Genomic DNA, 25,568 nt, shown 5'->3' with positions numbered 1-25,568 from the left:
AAGACGCGTTCTGTTACGGAAACACGAAATGCGATAAATAAAGGACGGCCGACCCCGTGGATTTTTCCACGGGTAAACGACTAGTACTTTAATAATAGCCGTCGTCTGTCTGTCTGTGTGTCCGCGAAAGCCATGTCCCGTAACGGAAACACGAAATTTTTAAAATGCGCACCAATAACAAATGCGTTATATTTTTGTCCACTTTGTTGCGACTGGTAAATATAAAGGACGGGCGAACCCGTGGATTTTTCCACGGTCTAACGACTAGTCTATATTATAATACCCGTATACGTTTGTCTGTATGTCACGCAAAATGGTACCGCAAGTAGCGAGTAGCACGCCATGCCGTATAAAAAGATGGGTGAACCCGTGGATTTTTCTGCGGACGACGTCTAGTTTGACAAAATTTCCTATTGCGGTGACTACATATTGAGCAGATATTTCGTAAAGTAATATTGAATATCACAATAAACCTGAGATATTCCGCGACAAATATTAGACAAAGGGAAGCTCAGAGAAACTGGATTGTGTTTAAATGTCGAGTAACAGATCGCAAATACTGGTCTTGCCTCAAAAAATTTGAAGCAAATTTGCAAATATTAATATTGCATTTTGCTCTCCATGTTTTTTTTCCCGCCAATGATAACAAGTTTGATATATTCTACCGTACGAATTTCCTGTATCGACATTTCAGGAATTCCTGTTTACCTGTTAGCATGAAGTAACGAAATTTCTCTGTGGAGGTCCGAAAAAGCTGAGGCACACCCATTTTCTGCAGAGACTAATATCAAGACTATTATGTTAACCCGTGGAAAATCCAGCATATTTTTTTAAGGGTGGGGGGATCCGAAGTAATACTACAAGCAACTCTCTTAAACAGGGTCCCATCACCCCGTGGAAAAGTCCACGGGGTAAATTTTACGGGAATTTGCTCAAAATTTGCAACAAAGTCGATAAAATTATAACGCATTTGTTATTTCGTATGCCGTAACACGACAGATTGAATATGGATATTTCTAAAAATTAAAAAGAATAAAGTTTAGAAGAGTTGGTAAAACTTGCACATACAAATGATGAAGAACAAAAATACTAAAAATAAATAAATAAATAAAATACCCACTGCAATAAATAACATACCATAAGCATTCTATCTAAAAGTGAATCTGTTTATTTATGCTACAGATGATAGATAAGATAGGATTTGTATTCTTCTAATAACATTTCAGAATCCAAATCTTTAATTAACATAATTAAGAATTAAATATTAAATATTAAATAATAAATATGAAAACAAAACGTTTTAGCGTAATAAAATTTGCATGTAGTATATCGATATTGTATATTAAGCATATGAAATTCCCTTAAAAGAGTTTCTGCCGAAAATATTAAAACTATCGGCGGCATCTTAAAGAGTTGGAAATTTAGGTTAAAATATTTTAATAATAAATTAATAAAATGCAAAGAAACACGAAGAAGAATAAAACTAGTGTCCTAAAAAAAAGATTGTAGTGCAAAGTAGTTCCAAATTCCGAATATGTTGCCACAACGCCTATAAAAGCACAAACAAAATTATCTGCTAGAAAGCGATATCTTAGCGGTTCTCAGTTGAACAGTATTACAACTGTTCATACAACGTCATCATCGACAACAACAATAACAACAACAACAACAGCAATATTTTAAGGAGGAGATGATGTAATTAAAAGGGAGGCTTCAAGTTCAAGTCTCCACTTCGGCGCACTTTAAATATGGTGGTGTCAGTCCATTTACTGACCGCCAGTTGGATTGTGTGGCAGGCAAGCAGCTCTAGCGTGTAATGTAACATAGTTACCGAAATAATAACAAACTATGAGGATGGAATCCCCATAGACGTTAACACTTGCCGTCAACTTACCTACTTACAAAAATAGCAATCTGCTGAAGATTACACACGGTAGAGTAAGTAAGTAACGGGAAGTTTTAACGTCCTTAGGGATTCCATCCTAATAGTTGACTCTTCATCCCCTCCAACTGTAACTATGTTACATTACCGCCAGATTTACGCATCGCACTGCTCCCACCTGCTTGCCTGCCACACAAGCCGGTTAGCAGTCAGCACTACATTCGACAACACTACATTCTAATTTATCTTTGAACAGATTTTAGTGGGTATACTACTTTTCTCACCTGATCACACGCCATCACCTTGACACAAAAAAAACACAAAAGAAAAATGTTGCATACCTTTTGAAAAAAAAACAAAGACAAGAAGTTTTGTATATTAAACTTTTCTTCAAAATCAGAGTTATAAATAAATTGAAGAAGAGGGACCACTTCACAGAGGTGTACAGATACAAATATTCAATATTTCACGATTGGTGAATAATCGATTATGTGCGTGTGTTATTTCGACTATATTAAAGGTAATTCGTAGAACCACCTTCTTCATTAAACAAGTGTGACATATTTGAATATTTTATGTCAGCTATATTTTAAATTAAAAACCTCTCACAAGACATCCTCCTTTTTATCGCTTTGAAATTTGAATACAAGAAAAAGAAAATTATAATATTTTATTGCAATATTCAGACTGGTATTATCTTCTGAATGTAAACATTAGGTATACACAAGCCTTGCCTGGCAAATTTCTCTCACATAGCATGGGCTTTTTATGAGTTCATAGTTTGTAAAAAAAACTGCGTACAGTAAAAATTCGATATAAAATATATTTTACTTTGCAATATGATTTTTATGTTCTTCGAATAAAATTGTTCGCGGATAAACAAATCCATAATGGCGCACCTCAAAATCGCCTCATCCTTCATTTAACGCATGAAATTTTTAAACGCAATCAAACAAAATATATAACAAGTACTTCCAAAATATTATTTCTCAACATTTTTTTAATTCTTCGAGGTTTTTTTTGTTTTCTGTTTTTTATACTTTTATACTTATTAATACTTAATAAGTAGATATACAATAGGTAAACATAGGTTATTGAGATTTATTAACCCGAGGTGATTTATATTCTACGACGCGCAGCGGAGTTGAATATAATATCACCGAGGGTTAATAAATCCAATAACCTATGTTTAGCTATTGTATATATGTTTTATTATATACCCAAAAGAGATTGTTATAATTAATATTACTTATTTTGTTTTGGACCACTAAGAAACAACCAATCACAGTTAATTACGATAAAAATTAATGAGGCGGAAAGGATAAAATCAAAACATGCGTTTACGAATGTTTTGTCAAAACTATTGTTACGTCACAAGCATTGAATAATACGGGTGGAATACGATTATTTATTCAATGGCTGTTTTTGCTTACGGGTATATAATAATTGTATTTAACAACTTCCATCATATTCCAGAAAGTTATATCCAATATTTTTATGAAGGTATACCCGTTGTTTTTTACTTAAAATATTACGTTGTTTGTTACTTCAGATATTTAGTTTTTATTGAATTTCCGCGCCCGAAGGCGTAGGAAATTCTTTAAAACCGTCGTTTTTTCTTTCGGAGCATTTTTTGAGAAAAAATCGACCCTGGGATTTCACGTTGGTCCGTCACGGATGTAAACTTCGTACCCAAGCTCCTTAACTACTGTTGACGCTTCAGGCCAAAATTGGTATTTGTTTTCGACAAAATTTGACACAGTTAACAAAAAAAGTATGCTGAACATAATGGTGACATAATAATTTTGATTTTTGCCACCTTATATGTCATTTTAGGCCAAAATTGATCCAAAAATTAAAACTACTTCATTTTCAACAAAAATTGGCAAAGTTAACAAAAAAAGTATGCTGAACATAATGGTGACATCAAAATTTTGATTTTTGTCACCTAAATGCTATTTTAGGCCAAAATTGGTCTAAAAATTAAAACCACTTCATTTTCGGCTAAATCTGGCACAGTTAACAAATAAAGTATGCTGAAAATGATGATGGTACAAAAGTTTGGTTTTTGTCACCTAAATGTCATTTCAGGCCAAAATTTATCCAAAAATTAAAACTGCTTTATTTTCGACAAAAATTGACACAGTTAATAAAAAAGTATGCTGAAAATGATGGTCACATCAAAATTTTGATTTTTTGTCAACTAATGCCGTTTAAGACCATAAACGTTTCAATCGCAAGACTTTCAACCATGAATAATAGGCTGTATTTTTTGTTAGCAATTTCTTTTAAAATGTGAGTTTATTATGACACGTTTCGTTTTGTTTGCGTTTGTTCTAAGATATAATGTCACTGATGGGCTTTATCTTCAGAGGTTCATGCACCAAACCCCTTCAAATGTTTAGCACAATAACACAACGAATTAGCAGGTTTTCATCAAATATTTTGGTAGCGCGCGGAAATTCTTAGAGCCCCAAGGGCTTCTTGTTCCTCTTCGCTTCGATTTACATCTGAAAAACATAAACAAAATATTCTGGAAGGGCTTTGATAGCTAATATTTACGATTATAATCCATAAGTTGGTTTATTTCTTTTGGAACTTTGAAATTTTCTGAGGGGGTTTACTGTACAGCATTTTTAACAAATACAGTTTCTCGTGTTGCCTTCCTTCCACATCAAAACGAACTTTTGATTTTGCTAGTTATGTATTAGACCATAGCTTATTTTACCGCCAAAAAAATGCTTAAAGACGATGTATCTAATTTTAGAAAATACCATTTAAAAATAATTATTGATAACCTGGTTTTCTATTTTCTTGAAATAAAGTGTGCATCTTGTATCTAGACCTTTGAGTTTTCGGGCTGTCACACAATGTTATTCAGTGACGGAGATCTTACTTGAGCCCTTTTTTAGTCCCTTCAAACATACCATAGCACCGATTTTATTGAACTTCAATGCGGGTTTTGGTATTCTAGAGGTGCTAATATTCAAAATGTCTACTAAATTCAGAGCACACTAGTTTTAAAAAAATGCTTCCTACGATACTGTTTTGCTCATGTATCATTTTAGCTTTCAGATTCTTAAACATGTAAAAGCTGTACTTTCTCTATCTTTGTAGCCAATAATCGCGTAATGTAAATATGTATCTCTTTCTATATTTTGGTTTCTGATGAAAATTTTTATCTAATAAATTTTGATGCCAATTAAATGATGACATTAAATGGAACATGGCCACTATAAAAAGCGAAAGTCATATATGTTATTTTCCTATATAGGCTTTTTGGGACCATAAAAATTGTAGTTATGGAACTGTACTATTTAAGCATTAGACGAAAACGTTAAAAAAAGAATGTATTTAAAAGTGGTGGCTAAAAAATTAATTAAAAATTTTGAAAAAATTCTTAACGACTGACGTGCCTGTATCTTTATATTTTATCGTAGCGTCCTATACTTTCCCGCGCTTTTGACGATGGACTACGCTATAGTGTCATTTTTGTGGTCAAACTCGCATAGAGAAACAATCGTCGCTCCTTTCTGTTTTGACTGTTGTACAGGTTAGCGCCAATGAGGTATTCGGGAAAGGTGAAAAAGTTTCTATTATATTTTTACAATTATCTATATATACAAATGTCTTATACAAAAACTGTTTTAAAAGATATAACTGTATGATTTTTTAAAGTTTTTTATAAAAAAATCATCTCACATGTTTCTCACCAATAAAATGCTTAGCACTGTAAATGTTTCATTTATCCTTTTTTCTTATGTTGTTCTTCGTTTCGTCAAGGACAACACATAAACCAAGAAGTTGGTTGTAAAACACCAATCTTAACACGCGTCTACGTTTGTACGCAACTTCGTGTACACATCTAACGACGTCATTAGTTAAACCGCATTCAACAAGTTTTAAAGTCACGCCCTTTATATATTTCTCTTCCTTTTCGAATGCCACTTCTAAACGTGTGGGTACTTTACTGGAGAGCCTTTGTTGGTATAGCTACTCCCTGTGCTACCACCAACATCAACAACAAAGAGATTTTTTTATAAGCATCCCTAGAAGATGTTAATACCTTGGTTGTCGATATCTCGTGTGATGCGCTAAAAAAAAAAACATACCTGTTCTAAAAAACATAATATTTCATCTATTATTTTAGATAATAGATACAAGCAGACAAGTGAAGGGTCCTGGTAAAAGTCAACCATTATCTTTAAATTGATTGAAAGCATTTTTAACATGACCCACCCGTCAGTACATCTCTTCAACCTCGTTCCCACGGCATACGGTTCAGGGGCCAAGAGGGACGAGGATGTCCTTTCCTTATTTTTTCCGTAATAGTTACCATTAAAGGCAAAAACGTTAAAAGATAAAGATTTTTGTCATCAATTCTGATATAACTGATTAAAGTACAATCGTGTACCAAATATGTTGAAACAAGACAGCTAAAGTTTACCACCACAAGTAATTGCGTAGGCTATTTCTATATCAGATTCACACATTTTAAACTTGTAATGTTCAGAATAGACTTATATGGTAAAGTCCAAATTCTTAAAGTGTGCTAGTTGTTGCTGACGTCACCAAGGCCTTTATTCACGAATTTCGGGGCCTTCGTGGTCGCCGACGTGAATTATTTCGGTGTGCGGGCGTGCTAAAGAATGTGAAGCAACTTTTTAACTCTGTAAGCCTGTCCTAGGTGTGTGCAAAAGTAGCGACTTTGCAGTCTGCCGGCTGCAGAGCGTTGACTGTTTGACAGTTTTATCTATATTTGGATAATGAAGAAAAAACTGCTTTCGTCTCAACTATATTTTTCCACCATTGTAGGATAAATGCAGGCATAAAGCGATTATACACCGATGACGTGTGTAGCTACTTACGTCGTTTTTTCAATATATGTTCAATCGGCTCCTCATCTTCGTCGTCGTCTAATAATCTTTTGTGTGTTCTTCTCTTAATACGTTGTCTAAAAAAAGAAAACAAAGTTTATCGGTTGCCGGCAAATTAGTAAGATTAAGTACCTTGAAATTACAGGGACAGGAAATGTAAATACAGAATAAGATGATTACTTGATGAGAATGTGATTAGATATAAATAAACTTACTTTCTAGAAAAAGCAAAGACAGCCCATATGAGACCACCCAGCGTTGCGACGAAGGCTAAAGACCCGACTATAATGTACACGATCATATAATCTAAAAAGAAAATTGCTTTCAGATAATACATGTGAAAATTGCAAATATTAATGCAAAAATATGATGGTGGTTTTTTCCAAAAAACAGAGATCCAAAAGATACCCAAAACAACTTTTCGTATTTTATGAATTAAAATGTTGACATTGCGTCATTCACACAAGTCTATCAAATTTTGTATTATATCTAACCTCGTTGCTTTTCACCTAAGCCAACTTTGTTCATATATGCTAACTGTATATTATCTCCTGCTTTTGATGGTTCGCCGGTAGCTTGACATAACCTGCCATCAGCGCACTCGACTGCGTAGCAATGTCCATTCAACAGATATGCTACATCACAGTCCGGCCTGTCGCAACAACTATTTATACATTTCTTCATGGTCTTTTTACCCATGGATTTAAATTTTCCAGCTCTAGTGCCACCTTTGAGTGTTTTGTTAGTTGCTATTTCGACGTTCAGACAAGCACTATCTTCTGATATATCTAAGTCTAAAAAAATAGTTTAGGCATGCATAACATATAAAGCTTGTTGTTATTAGTTAAGCAGTTAATAGTCCTTTGTTTTGCATCCATTTCAGAAAAGAAACGGAGGATCAAGCGAAATAGAAGGCCCCTCTGAAACTTGTTATGCCTAAAAGAATGCGGAAGTCTTCCGAAATTTGACTATATGAACAGAAGTTTCTCATCTGAAAGTATAAGGGAGGGAGATTTACTAAAAAACCTGTTCTATTGATTTTTAAAATTAAACGATTTTGTAGTGCAGTAAACAGTAAAAAAGTAATTTTAAAAGATTTATCAATGTTGCTTTTTTTTTCAATCTTGTTATCATTAACCACCAACATGACTGAATGAGAAATATCCGCTTACCTGTTGAAATATCATTTTCTGCTTCTTCTTCGTCAACTTTTTCTAAGAAATGATCCATGTACGCAAACCTTGGGTTGACTTCAGATTCTCTCAAATCAACCGCAGTGCATGCAGTTTTTTTAAAACACTGAATACTAAAACATTTTGCATCTTCCATGTACGCTACGTCACATTGTTTTTTTAACGAACAACATTTTGCTATACAAGAATCCATGTCTTTAATGTCTTTAAATATTTTAAATTTTCCCGCCTTTTTACCACCTTTAATAGATTTGTCTTTTACTATAGGTTGTGTGACACAGGATTTCTGTTTTGATTTAGTTTTTGGTTTGGATTCTACTTTACTTTCAACATTTTCAGTAGGGTTATTTAAACTATCTAAATTTGTTAAGTCTACATCTTTAATTATGGTCGTCGTGGAAGCTAAAAAAATTTAAAAAAGTAGTTATAATCAAGTTTTAAAACAAAAAACATGGTGCGTTTGGTGCCTTATTTAGTCAAACAACATACCTGTAGTTGAGGGCATTGGTTCCTCTTCCAATCCTCTGACATATTGAATTAACGGATTAAATTTTGTAGGAGGTGCAGGCATGGTACGACATAAGTCTTTGTCTTTACAAGAGACAGAATAACACGTATCACCCAACATAAACGCTAAATTACATTTCTTATCACGGTCATCGCAACATCTTTTTACACAACCTTTCATGTCTTTCAATCCTTGAATTTCTATAAATTCACCGGCTTTACGTCCACCGCGCAGTGTAACGTTCGTTTTTAATATGCCAGGCTTGCACTTTTCGTTTTGAAGTGGCATAATATTTGATTTCTGAGTAACATTCTCCGCTGCTTCAAGCGCACTCATTAGTTCTTGGTCTTTTACAGAAACTTGTGTTTCAGGTTTGACCGTGTCATTCTTCAATAAACCTTCTGTGTCTTTGTTTTGTTCTAAACCCTGTGAAGGAGGGGCGTTTGCTTCAACGCTCTTCTGCTCAGGTGGTGCTACTTTTGCTTCTGTTGTTGTTATGTTTGCTGACGTGGCGCCAGGAGATTGGATTGGATTCACATTTACAGCTAAAGTAGACAGGTGAATAACAGTCTAAAATCCTACATTTTTGGCATTGATTTAGTTTTGATAAACCGTACTGACATTGGCCATTGGTATTATGCAGGGAAGGGGGAGGGGAAGCTACGTAAAACAAACACAGTAAAACAAACACATTTTACGCAATTTAAATTCAATTCAAATTCGATCAAAATACATTTGAATCACTTACCAAATCCGTTTGTTGTGTTATTAATAGTCTGTCCAGGTAATTGAACTCCAGTACCAATAGGTTTCAGACCATTAGGTGTAACTGCATATCCTTGTGCACCATTACCAAGCATATTTGCTTGCGCGGCTGGTTCTGGAGCAGCTGTAGTAGTTGTTGTAGACACAGCCGCTGCTCCGACGATAGCTTTTTGTTGAGGGTTTGCAGTTTGTTGAGCAGCAGCTAATGCAACTAGACTAGGTACAGCAGAAGCAGTTGGTTTGTCTGAGCCTGCAGTGTCTACGACTGGTAGGTTGACAGAACTTGGTAGCAACTCGTTCGTACCAACTTTTCTGATGTAAGATATCTAAAAATTGAACGTGATTTATAGTTTGGACAAATTTCACTAAAAGGATAAAAGTTGATCAACCTGAAGGATGCTTTTCGAATTAGTTTTAAAGTTTTACTTAATCTCCAATTTCATTCCAGGGCTTGTTGCCTTACATGATGTTGTCATATGGACACTCTAATTTGACAATTACTGTAACACGTAGAGCAAGCGTCCCCTTTGAAGAAACATCCCACTTGATAAAGCGTGGCAAAGAGCTGTATTACCCCCCTGCTCCTCTCCTTTCACTTCCCCCACTCTACCCCTCTCCGTTTAAATATACATTTTCTTTTACCGTAAATCTTTGGCATATTACTATAATAATATTTATGTCAAATTTCATACCTTTGGATAATACGCGGATGGTTTAGCCTTCTGGGCACGGCATGCATCAACATTTGCGCACTTTACAGAAAAGCAATTGGTGCCAAGCATAAAAGCTAAGTGACATTCAGTCATCTCACAGCAAATTCTTCGGCATACTTCCATGTCTTTTACTTTGCCATGATCTTTATAAGCTCCTGCATCTACTCCGCCTTTTAAGGTCATTTTTTCAAGAGTTTTTGTTTTTGGACATTCTGCAGAAACACCAGTTGTTGTGGTGGCAGCAGGAGCACGAGCGATACCTGTAAGAAATCATTCGTAATGAAAAGATGCAAATTTCTACGTGCAACAAAGTACTGATGCACTCATACACTTGAACAATAAAAAAATACATTTATCATATCTCATTTTAGGATTTAAAAAGCTTTGCCTAGTTCTTTTTGATATTAAAATCAATAATCTGTTACATTGATTATTTTTTATAATGATTTTTCAAACCACAAAAATTGCATCGCTTTAATTTTCGTAAAATTCAAAATGTTTAGAGCGAATATTTATTTGAGTTAATATGTTGCTATCCCAAGGATAAAAAAAGACTAGATCAATCAAGAGCTCAAAAATTTAAATATTATATATACTATAGTTAAAATTTTACCTTTCCCCTACAATATTGTTTTTACAGTGTAAACTGCCCAATTTCCTTTTTTAAAAAACATTACCTGACATAAACATTATCATAACAGAAGCTTACCTGATTTAGCAATCCCCATACGCTCTCTATGTGGCACATATGCAATTTGTGGATTGAAGATGGAAGGCTGAGCAGGCGTGGTCATACATAAACGTTTATCTTTGCATTGAACACTAAAACAGTTTTGTCCCAACATAAAAGCAAGGTCGCATTTCTCTTGTTGACAGCAGATATCGTAACATTGTTGAAGAGTCGTGACTTTTCCAACGTCGGTAAAATCACCAGATTGCAGTCCACCTTTCAGAGTGACTTTAACCAAAGGATTCATTTTGGAGCATGTGTACTGTACTCCTTTCTCTTGCAGTAACACTGAAACAGAAATCAATTTGGTGTTAGCTAAAAGTGATTTCAAAAAGTAAAAAGGTTTTTATGATAACGCAAAGATGCTTGTTAAAAAAAAGAACCTGATCTATTTTTCGCTTAGCTACAGAAAAATATTTTTGTGTATGTATTTGTGTTGTTGTTGTTTGTTTGTTTTTTGGATGTTGAATAAAAACCTATTCTTCCATTTTTACTAGGATTCATAGTATGAAAGAATAAATGAACGTCCTCTTTATTTACCTGTGTGCTTCACACCCTCGTTGTTCCATCTTGTAACATAGGAAATCATGGGATGGAACTTTGATTCTTTAGCGGGTTGCATAGCACATTGCTTTTGATCGTAACATCCAACTAAGTAGCAACTACCCGCCAACATGAAGGCTAGATCACAGGCGGGGAATTCACAGCATTTATTTTGACACTCTTCCATCGTTTGCACTCCACCGACATCCTTATATGTACCAGCATTTATTCCGCCTTTTAACGTGACTTCTTTAAAGATAGTACTTGGTCGACACTGCCCAGCCATGGATAGATCAGTCAGATTAGCTAAACGTATAAAGACATTACTGTTTAAAAAGCAAACTTAAATTTAATCTCACAAATTGTTTATACAACGGATTTTATCAAAATGGCATAGCTAAAATAGCCTCCAAAAGAGTAAACATATATATCCTCGATTCTGACTTGTGTGTTGTAACGAAAAGTATCTCTAACAGAATCGTCTTCACTTTAAAGTTGACAATGAGTGATGATTTAAAATAAAACAAGTTTTCATTGACTCTAACTCTTTGCAGCACGTTGAATTTAGTCTTAACCTAACTGTGAAAACGTCAATGTCTGCAAATACAGTTCTTACCAGCTCTAATTACATTTTAATTAAAAACTGCCAGAATGCAGCACTAATAAATTGTTCTTCAGGGATAAAAAATAAAATGATTTTTTTCTAGTTGTTGGCCTTTACTTCGCAAAAATTCTCCCCTACTGTCCGATAACCCATGTAAGATCAGGTTCATAAACGTGATTAGAAAAAGTGTTGTTTTTTGGTGACGAGTGCATGTGTGAACTGTGTACATATTGCAAAGCGCGGGCCTACAACTAGAGAGAAACCGCTATGTCCTAACCTGATCTATGACCTGCTCTTACATGGGATATCTCAACACGTATATCGTTCTTATCCGCCGGTACCGAATCGCAACTTTCGTTGCTATTACACTCGACGCCAAAACAGTCATCCTTGTTTCGAAATGCCACCCCACACACGTCCATATTACAACATAAATCAACACAAGTCTCCATATTTGGCGTATATCCAAGGCGATGAAAAGTGCCGGCACCGATACCACCTTTTAATTTCCCATTTCTAACAATAGGACTCCATTTGCATAAGTCTACTTTGGTCAGTGTCAATTGTTGGAGCTTACTTGGTTTCACTGTAAGTAAAATAACCAGAATGAAACTGGTTAAAACAGGTTTGAAACACATCTTTGCAGCAACGTTCATATTTTTGGTTAAAGTGGATTTAAAATCTACCTTATATATATTAGCTGTATTTTTTATATATTTATCTAGCTAAATTTATTAGAGCTTTTTTATCCAATTTTTAACAAAAGCAAGTCTTGCTCAGAACGCCAAAAATATGCGCTTTTTGGTATGTTGTAAAAAATTTGCGGTTTAAATTTTTTAAACCAAAAATAGATTACTTTCAAATTAAAAGGACTAACGTAATGAGGCGTGACGCTCGATTAAAACGAACGTATCGTTAGGTACCACACCAAATTATCCGTGAAATATAATTCAAAACTTAGTGATATAAAAGTAACAGGTTAAGGAACACGTACCTTTGTGAAAATGTACAAATAGTAAAAACAGAGCAATATAGAGCGTGAAATAATCCATGTTTTCTTTGTTTCTTCGGTCGGTCGGAATAGAAGCCTCGAACTAACAAAATTAAAATCTTCGGTCCCCAATTGTATTCAACTGCATGTTAAAAGGTTCGATTTCATCAATATTTCTTTGTTGTATATTGTCAATTACTTTATTTATTACTCTCTAATTCAATCAATATGTTTTTGATAACAAATATATTAGAAAAATTTGTCGCGAGAATCAAAACATCGAAAAATCATAACAAAAATCAGATCACAAGAGAAAAAATGTGCCGACTGAATAGCGTATTGTTCTTTTTGATCACGTGGTTTACTCAATGCTTGTGGTTTCTCATTGAGCACATCTCTATCATGCTGTATAATTTTCAGCAAATGTGTTTTCGTTTTCTTTTTTGCGGCATCGTTTATGCTTTTCAGCAGCTGATGGCTATTTCGCGGAAGTGCGCGAAATTTGTTATCTTGTTTCGCTGATGTAAATTGTAGCTTGCATTCAATAATTGAATGGGACTTCGACACACACAATTAATATGTAGTTTACATCCAATCGGTTGTTGTGCGAAGGGGGGACTGGAAATTATTGTATCAATAATTATCGCAAGCATAAGGGTTCATTTAACATGATTTAGCTAATTAAAGCTTGATTCAAAAAATAAATCAATGAAAATATTGAAATTACAAATAAGGATGATTTGCGTGGATAAATTGTAGGTTTTTTTGGTTTTAGTTTTTAGGTTTTTTAAACATATTAATAGCCATTTACCTATTAATCTGCATTCTTCTGTTTTTCTTTAACCTCAGTGATAATTGTTTTGTCATAGTAGAATGATATAATGTGAAAACGTCCCTGCAAATTGGCAAATGATAAAATTTCTGAAATATTTTCATCAAATGTTACATATCAACCATATAAAGTTTGTTTTATTATTTAGTGTGGCAATGCGAAAAGAAATTTCAAATGATGACAACACCACTATTGAATACAAGCAACTACCTTGCGCTTCAACTCCATTATATACTTCTCTCCAACAACAATTCTATTTTTAGAATACACACGCGCAATAGTGAAATAGAAATTTTTTCCCGCCTTTAAGGCGAAAGTCCACTTGCAAAGCACGAAATGCGCGCACAAATTGAAAATGGCGGCCATATTCAAGCAAATGCATTGGTCGAAATCATGAAATTACGTCATTATACACTCGAGCGCTTACAGCGCTCTTAAAAAAACCAAATGGTTTTGACTTTCAAAACGATCAGCGCGTGCAAAAGCGCTTTCAAATATTCCGCGATATTGAGCACTTTGATGCGTGCGCCCTAAATCGTCGTGCTAAAAGATTGAAGTGGACTTTCGCCTTTACAAAAATTGTGCATTTCCTTCCCAAGTCAACACAATATAAATTAAATTATGTACGAGAATTCTGCTCTTCATCATTTCATACATTTTATATGTTGAGCAATTATTTTAACAACCTTTACCCATCTATCGACGGAAACAGGAAATGGAATGGAAACAAAAATTGAAGCGAGTTTTAAGCCATCCCGATATATCATTAGACCTTGTTGAAAACTTGTTAAGACAGTTAATAAATAGTGTAAACATATTTGTCCTAAAACTACACGTTTTTTTTATAAGAAACCTGGCGAAGGGCCTTGTTCTAAAAGTTTCTTATTCGTAGGCTGAAATTCCATGTTTTTAATTCCAAACTTAATTTTCCTAGTAAAATAAGGGCTTGTGATATCAAATGAATAGCTAGTTCTAAAAGTTTCTTTAATTTTTAGACTAGTTGATTTCAAAATAAAAAATTGTAGCATTTTTCGTTTCAAAGTCTCTCTCTGGGAACTTAGGTACAGTAACGTATAAGTATACTTACTCCCTAGTGATGATTGTAACATCTTCTTTAATTAGTTGTAAGAATTAGTTAGAAACAAAAATAGAGCATTTTTCATTTCAGTCTCTCCCTAGCGATGATTGAAACAAGTTTCTTATTTCAGAAATAGACATAGAATGTAGTAGTAAAAGTTTCTTAAATTTTTGAAGATTCTATATGTAGGTTTCTTATAAACATGTTTCTTATAAAAAACCGTGTAATTCTTTAGTAACAATGGCCAATCTTTTGAGATTGTGAGAAAGAGAAAAAGAGCCCTGGGGACGAGGTTAGACCCTAATCTAAGCCATGAACTTCTCCATCTCCACTACCTTATCTCGTAGCCTTTGCGGCGATAACTTGAAGAGTGAGGTTTTAGTACAATTTTATGGAAAACTTATATAACCACAGTATAGATATGCCAGTGTTGAAAACCCTTAGATTTATTTGTACCAGTGAACAAACAGTAAAATAATGCGCATTGCTTTTATTTCGTCATTATACTAATAGACCCGCACATTATACATGCTTGTTGTCTTTTTTCTTTGACTTTAGCTTAGATCCCTATCAGCTTATTAGAGTTTACAATGTCCCAATGCATAGTCAGTATTTGTTTATGGAGCCTATCACATATTTTACCACGGAAAATGTTTATTTTTAATATCCACTTGTCATGAACGACCAGTGTTGCCATTACCACCTTTCAGACATTCATTCTTAAGCAGTTTCTGTGCGTCAGCAGTTCAATATTTACACCTCCAAATATATACGAGTGGGCAAAGTTTACAAAGTTCAGTCACGCAACATGAAAACAAGATATAACGCCACAACGCCCTCGTTTATATATACGCCCCGCTAGATACAGATTATTTGCAAATTTTTTTTAAAAAAATTGTGAATTTTTGTATGTGCCATATTTGTGGGGAAAGAAATTAAGAGCGTGTATACAATTAATAAAATTGATTTTTTAAAAGCATCAGACCCAAATGGTACTGGAGTTTTCGACTATGCTTTTCTCCCATCACGAAGTTTAACAATTTTAAGAAAAGTTTTTTATTTTACTGATTTCTTTTGATGACGGTATGCAATTGTCTATTCTTTATGTTATCAAACTTTCAGAGCACGCATGTATGGCCATTGTTATCTTCACAAGATAAAAACACCATGTTACATGGAACTTCGCGTTGTATATCTAACTGAAACTCTTTAGCAGTCGTCAAAAATATCTTATGTTAAAGTCATTTCACTACAGAATGGGATCAAGGGGAAAAAAATATTTCCAAGCATCCTCTCATCTCTTCCAAACATTGACAATTGATGATAATTTTGCGGTTTTTTATTATATAAAAGAAGCTTTTACACTCTGCTTTGCACTCTGTTGTTAACTATTCTCGGAATTATTAGCACTATTTTAACAGCACGTTGACACAACAGGATAAAGTATATTCTAGCATTATTCTAGATTAAAAAATGTCTTGAAAAATTTAATCACAAAGTATAGCCAGGTTACTCCAAGTAAAATAATTACTTGCGATACCCGCTTTTTTGCAAAACGTGTCATCACGGCAATTTCCATGGTTTTTACCAACTCGCCCAACAATATTTATTCAACGTTTTCGATAGTGCAGTGGTAACGCATTTGCTTGTAATCATAAGGTTTCAGGTTCAAGTCTCCACACCGGTGCACTTTAAATGTAGTGTTTTTAGCTCATTTGGTGCCATCTACTGACTGCTAACCGCCTTGTGTGGTAGGCAAGTAAGTATGAGCAATCCTATGCGTATCTCTGACGGTAATGTAACATAGTTACAGTCGGAGGGGAGGAAGAACCAACCGTTAGGATGGAATCCCCAAGGACGTCAAAACTTCCCGTGACTTACTTACTTGCTAGCAAGTTTAGTAGAAACGCCAAAAAAGCTGACATGCAAATAAAGCGCTTATTGAAAATTTGGATTATTTTAGGTTCAGATTGAGCATCACATAAACCTGAAGAAGTACAAATAAGTTTCGTAGAAGTAGAAAGAAGTTCTCATTCGCAAAAATACTTCGTGGCGATTATGGGCAAAGACGATGTTGTTTAAGAATCGAATGTTTACGACTGTCAATTGCAAAAACATGCTCTACAAAAATGTCTCCCCGCCATATGTTTTTTTGTGTCTATACCGCAGGGAGAAAACCTGAATGCAATCTTTAGAGAATTTTGACAAACTTTAATATGAATAATTAAATGCATATTGGAAATTAATTATGATTTTTTCAGTTAATCCACGGCAGATACTATAACGATCCTGAGTCAAGTTTACCAAAAGCTTTTTTTGCAACTCGATGACAAAAAGCTAGAGACACTTCGGACAAACTTCTACAAGTATAAATGTATAAGACTTTACAAGCCACGGATTTTAAACATAAAACAAGAAGCCCTTCGCCTTAAAGATTTCCGCCATTAGCAATAATCTGAAAAAGATAATAGCTATAATACATTATCTTTCACCAAAAATATCCAGCCTCAATAATTCCTCTTTAAATTAAAATTCATGAATAATTAATTAGTTATTATATTAACACGCCATAGAATAAATGTGGTAAAAAGTAAAATATAAAAAACAAGTTTTAAAATAGCATAAGCTTCTCGGTTAAAGCTTATGCTATTTTAAATTTTGTTTTTTTATATGTTTTGCAAGCGTATTCCACCCTGCTATTGTCGTTACATTTAATGCAGCGCTACATTTCGCAGTCATTTAATGCTGCAACAACAGTTCTGAAAACTATATTTTAACATTTTCTCTGCTTGGTCCTCAACTTCTACTTCGTTTTTTTCATTTTGGCTCTCCTTTTTCTTCTACTAAGCTCTATTGAACGTTATTTACAAAGAAGATTAGGGCTGAGACTGCGTGCAAGGTTGTTTGTTCTTCATATTACCGTTATGTATGATCTCATAGATACGGAATTGAAAATTAAAACCATGAAAATAGTCAAAAAAAAGTATTAATTAGTCAATTTGGTCACTTTTTGCTGACTTTCTTTTTATTGATAGCTGTTATATTGCTTTGTGAAGCTCTGACTTTTATATCTTCCCAGCTATGTGCTTTTAGCAACCTCGTCCCCAGGGCATATTGTATCTCTTCTGACATCAGGACGGCGATAAAAGAGATACTGGAACAGGTACTGAAAACACGAGGTTGTGCTTTTGGCTATTTACCAGCGTTTTTCCTGCTGATGCTAAGAAAGATCTTGATTTTTGTTTTTAATGTTTATCGTTTGGATACTTACAGGATATAACCCTTAAAAATCAGAAAGGTGTTTTACGTAAAATATCGCGTTACAACAATTCCCTCGCCCCTTTTCTCGGGAACTTTTTCACAACCACCGAAACGGTAAAAAATACCAACACGTGAGAGTAATCGCAAACGTGCTCCCTTCTCTTCAAGAACAAAGCAGAAAATTTCGCATGTTGTCAAAGTTTGTTTTGAAAAAGGTGCTGGGATTTTCACATGTTTTATGGCAAAAAACTAGAGGAATTCTAAATGACACTTGAAGCTTTCTCTTAGCTGCAGGTAACTCATCTTAGCTAATCTTATACACAAAACCTGCAGTGCGATAAGTTACATACATAACATACGTAGCTATGTGTAGCTATGTATAATAATATGTATGTTTTTATTCAGTTGATAAACGAAATTTAAGCATACATTAAAGCTCTAAAGGCCATTTCTCACATATTTCTCACAATTTCCTAAAAATAACCCTTTGGACAATTTGGGAGAGTAATAACTTGGAAAGAATGGAGGGGGATAATTGGGTAAGAAAGTGTAGAGACTTGATAGTTCCTGCGGCAAAACCCAGAGGCAGACTGAGAAAGACTTGGCAGGAGGTTATAAGGACAGACTTGATACAAAAGAAGGATAATTTTTCAGACATTTTTAGACATTTTGGCCTAAATTCTATTTCGGACAGGTGTCCAAAATTTTTTTTGTTTTAGATAGATAAATAGACAGTCAGGGATAACCGCAAATTAGGCTATAATAGTCTAATTAGTCTACGATAGCCTATTTAGGCGATTTATCTCTCCTAATTAGGCTATCAACATGGTTTTTGCTGCCTATCGCTGTTCTGTTGCATAATCGCAATGATTTTATTAGCTAAAAACATTCTATAGAACCCCCTTTTGATGGTCCAAATATATTTTTCTTTATTACTTACGCTGTCAGAAGATATAGCGTTTAGTTTGTTTTGATTAAGAACGCATGCGCTGTGTTACGGCTTCTTTGTTTTACGGCCACGGTTGCTTCTGAAAAAAGGCTAAATTTCCCGTGCGCATATTTTCAACATGGTTGCGCATAGCCTAAATAGACTATTTCTCGTCTAATTAGCCGATCCAAAGACTTTTGACGTATAATTTTTAGTCCCATGAAGCAAACTATAAAAAATTTTGCTCGAACAAAGATGATGTAATGAGCAACAAAGCTCCGAAAGAAGATGGTGCGACCAAACGTGGTTTTCGAGATAATCATAAAAGAAGATAGCAAATCGCCTAAATAGGAGATACTCTCCTAATTAGTCTATGAAAAATCTCCTAACTAAGCTACTAGCCTAATTTGGCGTGGTAGCCTAATTTGCCGTTATCCCTGACTGATAGATGTGCATATTTTACATGGCTAGCCTCACAAATATCGAGGGGTATACCCTGTCTATTATTTCCAGGAGGGGCCATGGCTTAGATGGAGTCCTAGAGTATTTAATGCTCATTTTGAGCTATACAGACCCAATTAGGCCCCGCGCTCTACTAGACAACTCCCAGCAACATCCAACGTCCCACACAGTGTGCCATCTCCCCAATTTCCCTCATATGGCTTGGGTCAACCCGGGGCTATGGTAACATTCACTCGCCCATGTTGAATCGCCATCAAGAGGAATCGATCCCCGGTTTCCCGCACAGAGTATGAGAGCTATAACCACTAATCTACGGCGCCACAAAATTTTTAATAATATGGACAATTTATCTGAGATTATTATTCTTTTTACAGAATATAAAAATCTTATTTCGTTCTTGAGATATCCTGTTGTAACTGAGAGGGTAAATTGAATTATTTTTTCGTAACAATTTTGTCCGCTTCAAAACAGCCCGTGATACGATCTATTTATTGTCTAAACGTATGAACTTCTTTAATTCAGATTTTCAACCTTTTTAACAAGATTGAATGCATTCAATAGTTCGTAAGTGTTTTCCGTTCCTCTTACAAGAGACTTCTTAAAAACTTTGCCAGGAAAGAAGATATGGTCTTCTATGTGTCAATTTAATTAATGTTCATGTGATGAATTATACACCTATGATGGTCTCCATGGCTCTTTTTTCCACCGAAAACTACTCTTCCAAAGTGTGAAACACTTCTCTTCCATGAACTCAAAAAATTCCCAGACCCAATTCTGGTCCGGAATATTAATTGAGCTGGATTTTGATGACTCACGTTTTTGAACAAACAACATACCGTTTCCCCCAGCCATAAAAAATCAATGTTCTTTGTAGCTAATAACTCTTGAAAATGTATAGCTAAGGGACCATAAACTTTGGATAAAAATATATGTAATGTGGCATTCTGTGTAAGACATTCCCATATCTTTTACACTTTTTATTTTTTTTAAACTAAAATCCAGCCTGATGTTCTTATAAAGTGCATTCTTATATAAAAAAGCATTTAGTATGCTTAGTAAACACTACCATCATTTTAATGACTCTGGGTAGCTATTTTGCCATTTGTGTCTATCGATATATAAATTAAGTTAACTACTCTGCTACTAAGCTGATTTGATTTGTGATATTATTATGAATGCAGAAATAAAGTTGAATTAATTAAAAAAAAAATTTTCCAATTACCCCAAAATCAGGATATACAATTTTCTGGGTAAACCTGCACAGGCCCTAAATGTTTGCTTAGAAAATTTGATTGCAAACTGACATTGATATCTTAATTGTTTTCTATTCACTTTTGAATTCGTGTTTCTTCAAAATTTAAAAAAATGGATAAATATCCATTTTCTCTGTTTGTTAAGATTGTTACAAGGGAAAGATTTTGTAAGCAACAAATTCAAAAATTTTGCCCAAGTAATTTTGCGGAAAAAGGCATTGTTTACTACAATTAAAGTTATACTCTTAATGGATTTGATTTTATTTTTAGTTGGGATTATGTTCGCTATACAAACTTTGTGACTTAATGCAGGCAGAAACAAAAGGAGTATTATTTGATGTATTTGTGTCCTATGCAAAACGAGACAAATCATGGGTAAAAAAACTTGTGCAAAAGTTGGAAGATAATGGCTTTTCAGTTTGTTGGGATGTTCGTGATTTTGATCCAAGTTTAACAAGGAGTGAAAATCGAGAAATAAATGTTAAACACTCTTCAGTGTGTATTCTGATATTTTCTCAGAATTATTTAGTTAACAGATCTGAATGGCTGTATTATCTGCCATATTTGAAATTCAAAAACAAAACAACAGTGAAAGATTTGTTAGAATCAAAGGAGATATTATGCATTTTAATTGATGATTGTGATATTCCAGATGAATTTTCAGAACAGGTGATGTTAGATTGGACAGTAACAGAAATTAGACAGCATTTTTGGAGAAAGATTTTTAAGTTTGTGAAGGCTGTTAAAAAAAGGTTGTCTGTCAAAAAGGCATTAATCACAGTCAATGAAGTGGTACCTTCCCTAGAACTTAAAAAACCTGATAAAGATGCACTGGAATTGTCTCCAATTGTCAATGCACATGATTACGAAAAGGAGCCAGAAAGTGAACAGAATGATAACACCTCAATTTTTGACAGTCATACTACAACAGACTTGGGTTATTTAGAAAGTGATGAGGCTATGAATGTTACAGATACTGAAGAAGTCAATGATGAATTAAATTTTGCTGAGAATACAATCAAACAATCACCTGAATCTTTAATTGATGGTGCTGAATCAATGCAATCTGTTATTAAATCACCAAATTATACTATGTATGATAATGTTTATCCACATTTGATCTCCAACAGCTTTACTGCTGAAGATGAAGATTTGACGAAAGAAGATATAAATAATTTAACATTGAAAATGGAAGATATTGAAACAATAATGCTTGTAAATAAACAAAAAGTGCAGGAAAAGTTCAAGTATAAAAAGAAATCCAATCTCGTTTCCTTTCATTCCCAATATGAACAAATTAAATTGTTGGATGCACTTCAAAATTTATATGAACGCCTTTGCAACAAAGTTTCAATGTGTCAAAATGTTTTACGTAAGAACTGCTATAAACGTTTGATAAGTCGTTACAATACTTGCATTATAAATGCGCTGAATGGAAAAAAAGATATTGCAATGTTGAGTGATTTACCACTGTTAGCTGATTTTGTGGATGTTTCAGATCTTCATGGTGTTCAGTGCTGTTGTTGTGATACGCTGTTTCATTCTCAACGTGCTTTAGATATCCATCTGGAAGAATGTGTAAAATCACATTGGATAGCATTGACGAGGTAGATTTTAGCTTTGACCAGAAGTCTTTTTTTGCTTTTGTGGCAGTTTTTACTTCATCTTTTACTATATTTTTATATTTTCTATGCATTTTATACTTTTAAGTACTCATGGGAAACAAACGTTTAAAAAATTAAAAGACAACAAATCTATTTACTGGTATATATGTTTTTGTTTTGTTATTTTGTTAAAAAATGAATGATTTAACTTGTTTAATCTTGCTGACAAAAAATGATCAGTTTTTAACCATCTATAAAAAATGAAGACCTCAAAGTTGTAGGTGACTTGAGCTGTTTTCTCACTGAATAGACAATTAGGTAGTTTGGTGCTAGAAATTAATGATTTCGTGTCTGTCAGCTCGTCATATAGACAGTCCATCGCTTTTTACAACGTACATGTTGTTTGCTCCAATCAGTCATTTATTTATTTGTTTTATTAAGATTTCGCTTGGATCAATGGTGTAATTTAATTATTTTTATGAATAATTTTTATATAGATTTTTATTTGGTTTTCTGCTGGTATGTGATAATCTTTAGCAGTTATACACCATAAACGAACGAATAAAAACCCTATGTGCAACTTATGGCAAAGTTGTGATGTTTATAAAGGACCACTTTTACCTTGAGTGTATAAATTTCCGCCGATTTTAACTCTGTTTGATTAAACCCGTGAAATCTAATTCTTCAGTACAAACAACTAAATATAATTTGCTTTTATGTAGATAATTTTAATTTTAACAAAAAAGATTTTTAAATTCATTTTTATTATTAAATACGCAAATTTTTACATGTGATTTTTATAATTACTAACTTCCAATTTTGCTAATGAGTTCCGGCGTTTTGGTTTTTCGCTCAATATCAACCTTTTAAAAGCATGCAGTTGTGTTTAACGACAACGCAAATTGTGGTATTGTGCACGATAAACCTTTAATATACCTTATTTAACTACCCAGCTACAACATTTTTTTGTCCCCCTTCCTGTAAGACAGGTCTAACAAAGTTCTTAAATTTGACTGATTCTAAACTCAAATATTTTTAGAAACTTGATTCTTTAAAGAAATGTGTATTGTAAATATATTATATATATTTTTTATTTTGTGAACAAAAAAATATGTCTACATTAAAAAAGTATAATAGCAAAGATAATATAGAAAATATATATTATAATCAGATCTAGAACATCAATTGTGAAAAAAGCGATTTCCAACCATGTTTGAATATTAAAGTTATTTTTGTAGCTTATGGATGTATACTTTGTCTTTTGGTTAAACATGTGTTTCGTATCATTTATTACACGTGGTTGTCCATTTTTTCCTTCCTATTGAATATAATTTTTTTCTTTCTACTGCGTCATTTTATCGAAGGAATATTTATATATATATTAGACAAATTAATCTGAAATCATAAGAAGTGTTCTTTTCTGACACACAGAAAACTGTTCAAATCTTGGCCTAAATGTTGTTCTCATAAAATTCTTATGAATTTAAGTTTGTTGTCTGGTAAAAATAATGGTTTGAAAAAAACTTTCACTTCACTTTTTAATGCAACAGGAACTATTATAACGCCAAAATGACGCAAAGAAATTGTATGTTTAGATAGCATGGTTAAAATAATAGGTGGCGAAGTGGTTCAAGACGATGACCCTCGTGCGATCGAATGGGAAAGAAGACAGAACAGAACTGCGCAAGGTGGGCTTGGTAGACCTACAGATACGGTGCACAACTTTGCTCAAGGTGTGAGACAAGATCCCAACCAACCGCCTTTAGTGGCTATCAACAACAGACTGCGTGGGTTTGGAATTCCCGATTTTAATGTAGGTGGACATGTTATCGAACCGCTTTTTTCGGTTGCCGGTGTGTTAGCGTTGGTATTTTGGGGTCTGCCCGGTTTGCTTATCGTGGCTGTGGTGTGGTACGTTATGACGAGACAGCAGTAATAGCAATAGAGATAAATTCCCTTTACCACAAGCGAAGACAGAAAACCACATGGACCACATCGTTGAGAACACAGGTGAAAGATTTTGACGCTTCAGAAATTCAGAGGAGTTTCCATGAGTGGTACCTCTTCATCTTGATAAATAAACAATTTTTTTATTTAATTATAGATTTTTTTATTAAATTTATTATAAATAGAATTTATTGATGTAAATTTTTCGTCTATATTTAAATAGAAGAATTAAAATTCATAGCGACAAAATTACACCTCAGTGATGTTAAAAATTATGGTCCCGTTTTTTATCTTTCAAAAGAACAGCGGCAATACTGAAGGTATAGGTAATTCTTGTTGTTTATGAGTAATTAGAAAAGTTTGTGTCCTAATTATCTTACCCATGACACAAGATAAGACACTTATAAGAAGGGTTCACTAAGGTTGACTTTATGGTTAAAAGATTCCCATATATCAGCCTGAAACACATGATGTAGTAGAGCAATGATTTGGCGTTTATCAGCACAGCCTGTCAAAGTAAGGTGTTACATCTCATGAAGGTTTTTGGATGAATAGTAAAAAATAAAATTAAGAAAAGTTTTTATGGCAAACAAATATGTAGCACAATATAAAAAATATAGAACAACAAAATAAATTAGGTAGGGATTACATATAGTAAGAAAAGTGAGATGTTTAAAACGTGGATGTGGACGTAAGAGGTCATAGCTTGAATCTTGTAAAAAGAAGACTGAGGGTGGCCACTGTTTATGGCACGTGAATGCTGCAGTTGAGTTGATTTTTCACTAGACGGTATAGAACATGCTGCCTGTGGTGGCTATTGTTCTTTTAGCCAAATAGCAACCTCTTTTCCAGGGCATTTTGCCTTTTTTAATGAATTTCACTGCGTAATAACTGCTCAAGAGCCAAAAACCCTGGGACGAGGTTGGCCAAATAAGACGCTGCTCAGCACAGGATCAATTTCACAACTAAACTTGGAAGTTAAACATATCCGTAAAAACTACAATTGTTAACAAAATTAATGAAACAAAGGCATTTTTTTCGTCACATTTTATAATCAACACTTTGCAGCCGGCAACCCTTGTACGCACATAGGTCAGGTAGAACGTGTTTAAACATTGCTAGTTGCATTCTATGCACAACGAAATAATCCACGTCAGGACTCACAAATGTCGCGAAATTCGGTTAAAATTGTCGTGCTGACGTCAAGAGTATGGATTTAACTCACCTCCGTCCCCAGGGTTTTTTGTCTTTTTGATATGAAAGAAGATGAGGAAAAATATTATATCAAGAAGGCAAAAAACCCTGGGAACGAGGGTGGGATTTAACTAAATAACTCTGTAAACATTAACAAGTGAACTTTGATAGGTTCAAAACATGCGGCTCCACTGCAAAAACAA

At 34.0% G+C, this 25,568-nt stretch overlaps 3 protein-coding genes across 6 annotated transcripts; 2 read left to right on the top strand and 1 right to left on the bottom strand.

Annotated features, from left to right (window-relative positions):
* Positions 1 to 5,459: 5,459 nt before the first annotated feature.
* On the bottom strand, positions 5,460 to 13,013 carry LOC130647137 (uncharacterized). Of its 4 annotated transcripts, XM_057452887.1 has the most exons (12): positions 12,810 to 13,013; positions 12,093 to 12,401; positions 11,209 to 11,517; positions 10,648 to 10,956; positions 9,918 to 10,198; positions 9,209 to 9,551; positions 8,442 to 9,005; positions 7,932 to 8,354; positions 7,254 to 7,553; positions 6,975 to 7,065; positions 6,751 to 6,836; positions 5,460 to 5,976 (listed from the first exon to the last, which is right to left on the bottom strand). In XM_057452887.1, exons 1-12 carry the CDS (start codon positions 12,865 to 12,867, stop codon positions 5,942 to 5,944), a joined length of 3,108 nt encoding a protein of 1,035 aa, XP_057308870.1. In that variant the 5' UTR covers positions 12,868 to 13,013; the 3' UTR covers positions 5,460 to 5,941. The 4 variants fall into 4 exon arrangements, with proteins under 4 accessions (XP_057308870.1, XP_057308871.1, XP_057308873.1 ...); XM_057452888.1 differs by lacking the exon at positions 12,093 to 12,401; XM_057452890.1 differs by lacking the exons at positions 12,093 to 12,401; positions 12,810 to 13,013 and adding an exon at positions 11,757 to 12,075.
* A 3,468-nt stretch (positions 13,014 to 16,481) lies between these two features.
* LOC130647990 (uncharacterized) lies at positions 16,482 to 23,466 on the top strand. The gene is made up of 5 exons (XM_057454007.1): positions 16,482 to 16,509; positions 16,992 to 17,082; positions 17,290 to 17,299; positions 17,796 to 17,879; positions 20,891 to 23,466. Exons 1-5 carry the CDS (start codon positions 16,482 to 16,484, stop codon positions 22,229 to 22,231), a joined length of 1,554 nt encoding a protein of 517 aa, XP_057309990.1. The 3' UTR covers positions 22,232 to 23,466.
* LOC130647185 (protein FAM241B-like) lies at positions 22,086 to 24,420 on the top strand. The gene is made up of 2 exons (XM_057452949.1): positions 22,086 to 22,227; positions 23,820 to 24,420. Exon 2 carries the CDS (start codon positions 23,825 to 23,827, stop codon positions 24,158 to 24,160), a length of 336 nt encoding a protein of 111 aa, XP_057308932.1. The 5' UTR covers positions 22,086 to 22,227; positions 23,820 to 23,824; the 3' UTR covers positions 24,161 to 24,420.
* The last annotated feature ends 1,148 nt before the right edge of the window (positions 24,421 to 25,568 follow it).

Source organism: Hydractinia symbiolongicarpus, chromosome 6, assembly GCF_029227915.1.
Source record: "Hydractinia symbiolongicarpus strain clone_291-10 chromosome 6, HSymV2.1, whole genome shotgun sequence".
Taxonomy (NCBI): domain Eukaryota; kingdom Metazoa; phylum Cnidaria; class Hydrozoa; order Anthoathecata; family Hydractiniidae; genus Hydractinia; species Hydractinia symbiolongicarpus.
The sequence above is the reverse complement of the archived record's forward strand: the minus strand, read 5'-3'. Positions and strand labels throughout refer to the sequence as shown.

Bases quoted from the DNA above. Each gene is read 5' to 3' on its own strand.
- LOC130647137 (XM_057452887.1), bottom strand. From the start codon at position 12,867: ATGGATTATTTCACGCTCTATATTGCTCTGTTTTTACTATTTGTACAT. The intron at 10,957-11,208 runs GTAAATAAAGAG...TTTCTGTTTCAG, and splicing joins CGAGGGTGTGAAGCACACAG to TGTTACTGCAAGAGAAAGGA. The intron at 5,977-6,750 runs GTAAGTAGCTAC...TTTTTTTTTTAG, and splicing joins ACATATATTGAAAAAACGAC to CGCATCACACGAGATATCGA.
- LOC130647990 (XM_057454007.1), top strand. From the start codon at position 16,482: ATGAGCAATCCTATGCGTATCTCTGACG. The intron at 16,510-16,991 runs GTAATGTAACAT...AATCCACGGCAG, and splicing joins TCCTATGCGTATCTCTGACG to ATACTATAACGATCCTGAGT. The intron at 17,880-20,890 runs GTACTGAAAACA...TTTTATTTTTAG, and splicing joins TAAAAGAGATACTGGAACAG to TTGGGATTATGTTCGCTATA.
- LOC130647185 (XM_057452949.1), top strand. From the start codon at position 23,825: ATGGTTAAAATAATAGGTGGCGAAGTGGTTCAAGACGATGACCCTCGT.